Source organism: Myotis lucifugus, unplaced genomic scaffold, assembly GCF_000147115.1.
Source record: "Myotis lucifugus unplaced genomic scaffold, Myoluc2.0 scaffold_12, whole genome shotgun sequence".
In the NCBI taxonomy this organism is placed as follows: Eukaryota; Metazoa; Chordata; class Mammalia; order Chiroptera; family Vespertilionidae; genus Myotis; species Myotis lucifugus.
This window is the reverse complement of record NW_005871060.1, coordinates 8,497,052-8,508,473: the sequence shown is the minus strand read 5'-3', so window position 1 is coordinate 8,508,473 and position 11,422 is coordinate 8,497,052. Positions and strand designations below refer to the sequence as shown.

The 11,422-nt window shown below is 41.3% G+C and overlaps 1 protein-coding gene across 2 annotated transcripts; it reads right to left on the bottom strand.

Annotated features, from left to right (window-relative positions):
* Positions 1–489: 489 nt before the first annotated feature.
* MEPE (matrix extracellular phosphoglycoprotein) lies at positions 490–11,422 on the bottom strand. 2 transcript variants are annotated; one of them, XM_023750295.1, is made up of 4 exons: positions 11,369–11,422; positions 5,557–5,610; positions 4,511–4,603; positions 490–1,959 (listed from the first exon to the last, which is right to left on the bottom strand). In XM_023750295.1, exons 1-4 carry the CDS (start codon positions 11,420–11,422, stop codon positions 490–492), a joined length of 1,671 nt encoding a protein of 556 aa, XP_023606063.1. The 2 variants fall into 2 exon arrangements, with proteins under 2 accessions (XP_023606063.1, XP_023606064.1); XM_023750296.1 differs by lacking the exon at positions 4,511–4,603 and having other exon boundaries at positions 5,548–5,610.

The window sequence follows — 11,422 nt, the reverse complement described above, 5'->3', positions numbered from 1 at the left end:
ATGGACTTCACAGCTCTGCCTTTGCCAGGCGCAGGACTAAGCTTATCGTTTCTGAAATGAAGCGCCAGAGCCAACAGACTTTTCTTATTGATCATTTATTACAGATTACGATATGAGAGATACTGTTTGTTTTCCTATCTTTGCAGAGCAACAGCAAGAGAGGCTTGACATTCACAAACTACTTTTAAATGACAACTATTCAAACGCTACCTATTCCATAAATCCTTAATGATTTTTTTTCCTTAAAAAAGAGTCATAACTTTCAATAGAATTTCATAAAGCATCCTAACGTTGGATAGAATTTCATACCATGACCATAAACATAGCCACAGTTCTGCCCAGGAGGCTGCGTTTCTAGACTTCCTCCGCTCCCTGCCCTGCCCTTCTTCACCTTCACCTGGTCCGCTACCGGGTGGCCCCCCTTCACGGTCAGGTCAAGTCGGGATGTCTGGGGACTTGAACTTGATCCTGCTGGGAGTTCCTAGTGGCCTAGTCCCCATCGCTCTCGCTGGAGCTGGTGCTGTCAGATGACTCACTGCTGCCGTGCTTTCTGGGGGGCCTCACCCTCCTGCTGGGGTGGGATTTTCTGTGAGCCCAGGAGCCCCTTCTCCGCGGCAGACCCTGACCCCAGGCGGAGCTGTTCTGCCTGTGGGGACCGTACTGATTTCTCCCACTGTGTGCGGGTATAGTCCCCTCATTATTGGGGTCACTGTGGGAACCTATTTCACTTTTAATGTCATTGTCAAGGCCCTGAGGAGGAATGAGCTGGCCTGGACTTTGGCTTTTACTAGGAAACCTTTGCTTTTCACTCACGGTCACTTGATTCCTGTTAGAATGTTCCGTACCTTTCCTACTCCCCGCTTTGCCATTTCTCGGGATTTCATTATAATTCGTACTTTCAGCAACGTCACGACTGCCTTCTCTTCTTTTCTCTTTTGGGGGTACATGAGGGTAATGAAACTCCACTTTCCCTTGGTGAGCATTTTGGCCGCCTGCATCCACTCTGTTTCCTTCTTTTCCAGGGAGTTCCTTGAAATTGGTGCTCCCTATGATGTCGTTGCTGCCCCCCACGAGGCTAACATCGGCGGTGTTTGCCTCTCGTGCTGTTTCACCTCGGGTTCCAATGGCATTTCTGCCATCTTCTGCTCTCTCTGGGATTTCGTTATAACCCGGGCCTCCTGTTTCGGGGTCAATGGTCTCTGCTTCCCCCGGGCCTGAAAGCTCTGTTTGAATATCTGCACCCTCCAGGTCAGGACCCATAGCTTCTCCTTTACCTGAAACGTCCTTAAAAGGCTGGCCATCTCCACTGAAAGGAGAGATACTGTCCCCCCTCTCCTGAGGATCTGGATAACCGCTGCCTTCGAAATCACTGGGGATTTTTTTGAGTGTGGGGAACTGTTTTAGATAGTCTGTGTTGTACTGGATGTGGTGCGTGCTTTTGCCTTTGGCTGGAATATCGGGGGCTTGCGGATCTCTTTGATGATTCTTCTTACCTTTTGAGGGGGCTTTAGCATGGTTTGCACTTGCTGGAATTTTGCTCGGAACATTCCTGGGTTTGATATCTTTGTTTTCGTCCCCTAATGGTTCAATCACAGCTCCTGGCGCCATTATAAGTTGTGTATTATTTCTGGTGAGAGCTGCACCATATTCTTCTTGGTCATGAAGTCCGCTGAGAACATCGTCTCCATCCTCAGACCCATAATTCCCAGTGGATTCGGGGTAAATGGGCGTCTGTAGGTCATTGTGGGCGTTATCTTTGTGACTAATACTATAGTCTTCATTCGTTGTCTGTCTATTTTCAAAAAGATTTTGGGATTTACTAATTTGGTTATTTTTATCAACTCCAAGGAGGGACAAGTCTTTCTCTCTCTCTTGGGCAATGTTGTCTTTAAATGCTGGCTCTTGATTTCTTCTCTTGCCAGAAAGGTGAAGAGCAATATTGTCTTTGTTTCTTTCTTCCTGGTAAAGTGTAAATTTTAACATAAAGTGATTATTTTATGTTAACTTTTAAAAATCTAATAATTCTTAGGAGACATATATTTTTAAAAAACAACTAGATACTTAATACAAAGATTCTGTTAACTCAAGAGAGGTTTATTAGTAGAGCTAATTCTGGAATGGCCAAAGCAGGTTTTATGGAGAAAGAGGGATGAACAAGGTTTGAAGGATGGGTAAGATTCAGATACATGGAAGGAAGTGATGAGAATATTTTAAGAATAAGTTTGCATATTCAAAGGTTTGGAACCAGGAAACATTGAAAGATACTGTGAATGAAACTATAAGTTTAGAGTTGAGAAATCCTAAAGAAGTGAATAAGAAATAAATTTGGAAATGTAGATGACTAGGGCCTGATTTTGAAGGAAGACAGAGTGTGGTCTTCATCTTGTGACTAGTGAGTCATTGCAAGTGACACAGAGCTCATATTTTTAAAACTATTCTCTCTCCTATTCTCATGTTCTTCTCTCACTCTCTCTATCAAATATTGTACTGTTCTACTGGAAGGACTGCCTGTTTTTATACATGTACTTTATAAATGTTAGAAGCAGTGAGGAAATTGTTGCATCAGCTCACACTTGAATCTCAAGATAAAATTGGTTTATGGACATGCTCTCTATTCTTATGAAGCTGGCTAATACGCAATATACTAAAGTTCCAACTTGTAATATTTTTAAGAGCTAATATAAAATGATTTATTTGAGGAGTTATAACATCATTATTCACTAATATTTTATTTGGCAGGCATATTCTGAAAATAAGTTTGCAATGAAAAAAATATAATAAAAAAACTTTATAGTGAATTGTTTTTAAGTAAGAAGTATTTTAATTTTTAATATATATTTTTATTGATTTCAGAGAGGAAGGGAGAGGGAGAGAGAGATAAAAACATCAATGATGAGAGAGAATCATTAATTGGCTGCCTACTACATGTTCCCCACTGGGGATCGAGCCCACAACCCGGGCATATGTCCTGACCAAGAATCGAGCTGTGACCTCCTGGTTCATAGATCAAAGTTCAACCGCCGAGCCATGCCAGTCTGGCAAATAAAAAGTATTTTAAACATTTGACTTATTTTAAGACATTAAATCTTGGCAAGTTTTACATGGACATTTATATTTCCCTTTGCAATCAAGTTTGTTTGCTTATTGCTAATTATTCTTTTGAGTTTAAGCAGGTGCATTAGAAAATCATTAGATTATAATAATTCCTTCTTACCTTTTCCCCCTCTGTATTCTGAAGTGAGAAGTTTTATTTTACATTTAGTGCTTTTACTGCTTTTAAAACAGTAGCATATATAGTAATGAATTCTGTGCATTTTACTAAAGACTGAACAGAGTTCTTTTATGAGTGAAAACATAAAACAACTTTTAACTTGTTTTATGTGGTGCTCAATTATTTTTGCAATTGCTTGTGTTAACTGATTGCCTGATGGTTGCACTGTTGACTGTGTGATGATCTCTGTGTCAGTTGGCTGGTCTGCTTTCCTCTGCTCTGTTTTTCTATCTGTACACCTTCACTTATATTATTCTTTTTGTGGATATGGCCTCTCCCAGCTACTTGATTGCTCAAATCCTACTCATCCTCCACAGCTCAATTACTCCCATTATGTACTTTTCCCTGAACACCCAGCTAGGAACTAACCTTTGTCTAATCCAAGCCCGGAAGCATACTATTCTGAGTACCTCTTAGGTAGCACTTTGCACATTCTGTCTGGGGTTAATGATTTTTGTAAGTGCCATTTGTTTCCTTTATAATTCTAACATCCTGGAGAGAGAGAATTAAGTTCTCTCAATCATTTCATTTCACATAGCATCTTGCACAGTAGGAAGTGCTCAATACAAAGGTGTTCCAAAAAATAAGTTTAACAGGAAGTTAGTCTTAGCGATGCATCTGCAGAACAAAACAACATTCTGAAGGGAAACTACAACCTTCATGGGCAATGAAGCCAGATTTGGGAAAAAGTAAGTAGTCCTTTTCCTGATGGCATTTTAAGCCGCGTCCAGCTCCTTGGCCAATGAATTTACAAGAAGGAACTGAATGAAAAGAATTATTGTTCCATTCCAGAGACAAGGCCCTTATTCTTTCTCTTCTGAAAATCCTGGCACAGATGGTGTCCTCTGTGCAATGCATTTAAGGGACATTAGAATGTGTCACTCTTTGGACCCAAATGACCTCTAATCTGCATCATTAGAGCATATAGTACCACCAAACATTAATCAGAAGCAATAAACCAAAAAAATTGTCATGGGTGTCCAGAGTCCACCAGTACCACCCCTGGCTCAACAGGTCCTGAAGGAGGACAAGGTTTGGGCCAGGGCCTGGGTGGGCCACCTATGTCTGGAACACAGAGTCCCACAGCAGAGCCGCCTGAGGAGCCTGGGGTGTGAGGGAAGGACAAAGGCACCAGCCGCAGACCAAAACCCCAGAGCAGGAGAAAAGTAAACTCTGTCCCCCTAGAATTTTCCCAAGTTTGACTCCTGATAAGGATCATCACTCAGAAATTCAGCTTACCTTTATGTCCGTTTGATTTTTCCTCCCAGGTGATGTGTAAACATACTTGAAAATATAATACCCATGTTTCTCATGGTGACCCTTGTAGGTGACCTACAAAAATACAACATTCTATTAAGATGGGTTTATCTCTGACTACGAAGTTTCCTGGTTCTCTTTTTCATAGTACAGATATTTTAAAATTTGGGCGAAGTCTAATTCTGCCTCTCACAAATGGCAGTTCTTCCTATAACCACAGGAGGGCGTGTGTCCCCCAGTCCCTGAAGATAGCCTGTTCCTTTCTTTTCTGCATGTCTCTAAATCCTTTTTCCTTAAGGATGACTATCAACTGCCCTCTCTCCCCGGTGTATCAATTTGATGACCACATTTCAGTGGAAATGGAGCACTTGGAATATTTTCAGGTGGGAGGGGGCAGGGGATTAGAAGAAAAGCAGATTTTACAATATACATGTCTGATGTCAAATTGGCAAAACTCGCAGCACGAAAATCCAGGCTCTTAAATTTGCAGTTTTTGCCTTTGTATTTTCAACCGAGACAGAGAACAGAACATTGTTAGTTCTTGGAAGGGAATTGTCGGAGACTGCCAGAAGAAGCCCTGGCAGGCGGGAGTAAGCTGCAATTTGGTGACCTGAAAAGCGGAGGGGGCTTGTTTAACTTTCTGGATGCAGACGGAAACCCACTCCAAGTAAACAGAACTCCCCTTATGGCTCATTCATGCTCTTTCCTTTGTTTTCTCCCTCATTTATTGCTCTGTTCTCCTGTACATGTGTGGGAAAACGGTGTTTGCTAATAACAATATCCCAGAATTTTTCCTCGCTTATCCCTCTGAAAGAAGAAATCATATTGAAGATAAATCTCCATTTAGAATGCTTTTCTCTTTTCTGTCGCACACTGTGACGGAATTAAAGTGCCAAAGTTATGGTGTATGATTTTGTGCTTTCATCCTAAGTACACAAGACTATTTTTGACAGTTAACATTTCCTCTGACTGACTTCTTTCTTTACAGAGTTGAAATGGATTTATTTGAGAAGAATAACTCTGTTTACCCTCTGTTCTTCCACACAGTCTTGCCTAGTTTTCTCAGCCTGTGGTTGAACCGTCTGAAAGGAAACAAGAAATAAAACTTCACCAAACATCCATTCTCTCATTCATGTCTGCAAATAGCAAATCTTTTATTTTTCTCTCACTGGGTTGTACCACTCGATGTGGGAAATCATCCTGACCAGAAAGGATGGATACACTCAGCACGTTAATATTGGTCTCAGTGCTACAAGCGGGTGCCCGCACACCTCCCCCACAGGGAGATGATGCCATCGCCATTACAAAACAACACTTGCATAAATTCAGTAATGGTGCCCGGCCAGTGTGGCTCAGTGGCTGAGCATCAACCTATGAACGAGGACAGTGGTCGGCAAACTCATTAGTCAACAGAGCCAAATATCAACAGTACAATCATTGAAATTTCTTTTGAGAGCCAAATTTTTTAAACTTAAACTCTATAGGTAGGTACATTGTTATTAACTTAATTAGAGTACTCCTAAGCTGGCCTTTGCGAAAAACATCCTCAATCTGAGGGGTCGACCTCAGCGAACGTACCCCCACTTCTTCTAACACCACTTCTTTAAAATAGACTCGCCCAGGCCGAAAACTGACTTCTGCGCATGGGCCACGAAGTTTCAATTGCACTGTACATGCGTGCCCGCACGTGGTATTTGTGGAAGAGCCACACTCAAGGGGTCAAAGAGCCGCATGTGACTCGCGAGCCAGGAGGTCATGGTTCGATTCCTGGTCAGGGCACATGCCTGGTTGTGGGCTCAATCCCCAGTGGGGTGTGTGTGCAGGAGGCAACCGATCAATGATTCTCTCTCATCATTGATATTTCTCTCTCTCTCCCTCTCCCAATAAATATACATTTAAAAAAATTCAGTAATGGCTTTGTGAGTTCAGACAGCCTGCCGCTGGTTATCCTGCAAGAGTAAAGCCACGGCCCTGCATGAAAGGGGAAGTACCACACCTGAGGGTGGGACTTTATCATGCCAGTCACCTGGGCAGATATTTCTTTCAGGGAAAGGAAAACGGGGTAACCTGCAGATTGGGACAAAATACTTCTCTTGATCTGACATGAAAGTGTCAAAATATCTTGAGGGTATGGGGGGAGGGTGGCGGGGGAGGGGGGGGTAAGAGGTATCTATTAGAGAAAGGCCAGAAACTAAAAAGACATAGACCCAGGCATCTTGTTCCAAGTTTTTAGGGTAAAATTTAGATGTCACAGGAGAGCATGCAGAAGAAGACCTGAGAATCCTGGAGCGAGCTCGCTGTGGAAGCAACAGGCATACCAATTCTCTTAGTCTCGGTATTTTTATTTCCTTATTTATTTCTGAAATGCCTCAGTTATCTCAGATGTGGCAAGAGGAGCCAATGGGTGGGAATGGTTTGTGTCTGACTGCGTATGCTGAAGGGGAAACGGGCATCATGGTTGCTGGAAACCAATTCCAGCATGTCATAATTTCAAGAGTTTCATCAAAAGGTTGATGAAACTTGGGGACTCAACAGGGTTGAGTCACACATGTAGTCACCTGTTGGGAATGGCTGAAGGCATTTCCCCAAATCTGAATAGGATACATTAAACTGATTGCTGCTGCCAGACAGCTAAAAGGCATCTTAATCTACATGTTATTGCCTCCTACTGGCCAAACACCTGAACAGCTGTAGGCTAATTCCCCCATTCTGACAATGTTTCTGTATACCCTTTGAAGTGTATATCTCTGCCTCACCTCAGGACAAGTTGTGTTAATAAAAAGCATGGGGTCCTGGGGACGAGGAGAACTAAGGCCTTAAACTTTAAGACCATAGAACTTAGCTCCTTTAGCTAAGCTCCTCTGACCACAAATGCCTTTCAAAATTATATTTCGTCTCCGGACTCTTTATTAGTCTCTGGATTTCTACGCCATCTACACACAGCCTTCTCTAGATTCCTGAACCCTTCTTGATGCTGGGACAAGAACGCCAGCACATGGTGGTGTTAGTCGTGTAAGAGAGAAAACCCTTAAGGGAAAGAGAGTATTATGCCTGACTAAGCCTTAGAATTCTGTATTTCCCAGCAGTAAGATATGAGCAGTTATCCTGCTTGCTTTCAGATACCGTACTTCTACTCTCTCTGTGATGATCCCTACGCATGTCATTTTCTGAGTTACTTTGCCATCTGGCTCCAGTCTGGGCTTGGCTGATGGGAGACCCACCTGAGACTGAAGGGTAGAAGGAGAAGCCAAGGTATGTCCTTCCCTGCTCTCCTCCTTTGGGCTGCATCTCTAGGATTGGATGCATCTCTTTTGTGGTCCTAGTTCCTGGTACCCCCAGGACTGGGGCCCCCACGTCCTTCCTTGTTCCTCCAGCCCAAGGCAGTCTTCATGTTGCCTCATCACCCTTGGTTGGCCCTTTTCTGTTCATCCTGTACTTTATAACTATTCTCCAAATAGAACCCTCCCTACTGAAATCCCTGTCATGAATTTTGTTTTCTTGACTGAACCCTGACTGACGAAATCATCTTAGAAATAAACTCAAAACTTTCGTAAAAGTGCTCTATTGGCTGAGCTCTAAGGCAGATCTGCTTGACATGCCATTTCATTCTAGAAACAATAAAAGTTAGCCTATTATAGATACAGAGGACAAACTGGTGGCTGCCAGAAGGGAGGGGGTAGGGGGACAGGCAATATAAGTGTAGGGAATTAAGAGGCACAAACTTCCAGTTATAAAGTAAACAAGTCAGGGACATGTAACGTACAGCTTTGGGAGCATAGGCAATAATATTGTAATAACTTTGTATGGGTACAGTCTTTTTGTGGTGATCATTTTATAATGTATCAAAGTATTGAATCACTATTTTGTAAACCTGAAACTAATATAATATCGTATGTCAATTATAATCCAACTTTTAAAAGACAGAGAAATACACATTAAATAAATAATGAAATATAATTTTATACTCAATGGATGGGGATCTAGAAGGAAGGGTAGTATGATACATATTGGTGGTGAGAATATTAAGATGTATAGCACTTGGGGAAGAAAATATGGCAATATCTAAGGGAAAAAAACAGTCCCTTCTACTCAATACTTCTCAGAAATCTAGCTATTATAGAAAACAAAAGTACAACTCTTGCTCATAAAAATAAAAGCACAAATTTGTATGAAAAAAATACATTGTCAATGACACCTTATATTTATATAGCACTATACAGTTTGTAAACTACTTTCCTGTAAATAATCTCTCTGATTCCCATAATAATCCCTGTGAGAAAGGAAGTAGAGAACCAGAATGGCCCACACTTACACAGCTGGTCGCACTAGTACAAGTTAAGGAGATATTTTGGCCTAAAGCCTCTGCCTCAAAGTCCCAGGGTTAAAATAATAAATTTCTAAATGGCCTGATGTATGGAAAAAACATATTTAATAACAAGAGGTAATGTTCCTATACTTTATATTAAGTACTTTCAGGCATCTTTTATCATTTTATCTTTTATTGCCTTTTTTATGTTGGTTCTTAAATGACCTTGTGCATTTACATTTAGATCTTTGCATCATTTCTCCAAAAATGTCAAAACAGTGAAAACAAATCTGAAAATGGGGCTACAGGAAGGAGAAAGCATCAAAATTAAATGATTAGATACTAATTTTAAAAAGAAATGACAGTTTGTGGTATTTGGCATCTTCTCAGAGAACATAACACATGCGCATGTATTAAAAACATACTTGATAGTATAGAGCACCTTAATGTACTTCACAATCATAAATCCTGAACTTATAACAGAGCAACTTATCACAAAGTCTTTAGAGTCAATTGCATATTGATGAATATTAATTAAATTACATGGCCCAATAATCAATCTTTTCTTTTCTTCCATTTTTAAATTTTGTTTTTGAAGGAAACATGACTCCCACATATGCCTCTTTGACATAAAAATTATTTTGAGCTGAAGGCAATTAAAAAGTAGTAAGGAGAAAAAGTTCCTCCTCTTCTGTCTAAAGGCAGGAAATAAATTCTCCTTTTACTGCAAAGAGACTTTTACCACCCAGAGCCCACACCTGAGGAATGTGCAAGCAAACCTTGTTAAACTAACCCCAATGCTCCTACTTGAGGATGATAAGGTCTCCCTAGCCTAGCTGGACTACCCATAGTCCAAACCTTTGTGTCTTGTCAATGCTTCATAGATTTATTGTTTCTTTCTTTGCCTAAAAGGTAAAATAAAAGCTTCCTGCCCCAGTCACTTCTTCAGGTCTTCATTCTCTTATGAAGGCTCCCAGTACATAGAAAAATTCAATAAAACTTGTATGCTTTCCTCCCTTTAACATATCTTTGTCAGTTAATTTTTCAGACCTAGCCAGGGACCCTAGGAAAGTCGAGAAAACATTTTTTTTCCTCCCCTACAATTTGAATCTGGATTCTAGTTCCAAAACATATGTAAATGACTCAATATATACCAATTTCTGATAACATCAAACTATTATTAACTAATTTGGATAAATGCTCAAATAGAATCTATATATCTGGGAGAAAACATCATATTTGGCCATTTATAATTCCAAATTTTGTTTCTATGTCTTTGCAAATCCTCTTTCATTTGAAATTTGCACCCCTCCCCTCTCCCCCCATACCCACTTGGCAGCTCTCCCGTGCTTGAATGTGGCCCTGCGATGGAGATGGCATTGTGTCCCGCTGGGGAGGAACTCTGGCACCTGCTTTTGACCAGTGGTCACTGGATGGATGTTGACATAGCACATTTACTGGAAAATGGTTGGACTGTGCTGCTCAAAATAGATTCATCCTGGGCTGGTGGGATTGAGCTGGGTCAGCAAGACCCACTTGACCCCCATCATGCCTAAGCACATGCCTGGTGGCCCTGATTGAGCTGAGCCATGTGGATTGGGCCTGGCAGATGTCTATTTTAAGCAGCACGGCCCCCACAGGTCTGCTGGAAGCTGTCAGCTGAGAGGGGACAAGCTTTTCTCAACTTCTGCTGTCCTCATCCGATGACATGGTTCATGCTTGTCAGTGGGTTACCCAACTGGTCACCCACTCGCTCAGGACCTATATTTAAGTACTTCTGGCAACAGAATGACCGCTGGTTTCCATGGTTCTCCAACGGAAAGGTTACTCTGGGAAGTTCGGATGCTTTCCAGACATTATCTAATTGGCACCGTGTCTGCATTGCAGAAAATATCGGTAACGCTCAGCATTTTCACAAGATAATTTAGTCACATCCTGAGTACTCATCTGGGTGAATCAGAGGGGAAAAGAGACACAAAGGAAATTGGAGCTTGATCTGGGGTAAGCGTGGGACACTCCCTCCCATCTTTAGCCTCACTGGTGAAGAGAAAATCATTACCAAGATCTCACAGTGTTGAGGTGTTACAAGAATTACAGGAAAGCTCTGCTCCTTTTGTGTTGCCATATATTTACAAAATCTAGTTGTTTAGCCTTAAAATATTCAAGTAATTTTTTTTTCTGTTTTTAGTAAGATATTAAAAAGTTCTTTTGACATGTTATAATTTGGGTCTCTGAGCCTTTTCTCATTAGCGTTAGCTGATTTGAAACACTGTGGCTGGCTCTTGGTTTTCTCAAAAGTACTCTTTTTGGTGTTTCCTAAAAAGGCAATGTGTGGACATGCTGAAATTCAGCACTTGTTCATTGAAGGCCTCCTTGGTGGGAGGCTTTGGTGTCTAGTGCTGGATGCTTTCTTTTTGCTTCATTATCATTGAACTAGGTAAGCGTTACTAACTTGAAAAGACATTGCTTAAGAGAAAAATAGGTAAAAAGAGCAATAGGTTTTATGATGCATAACTGAAATCGGAAATGCTTACTGGTGCTGCCCAGGTCAGATGGGATAGAAGCAGTCCCAAGCAGACAATTTGCAT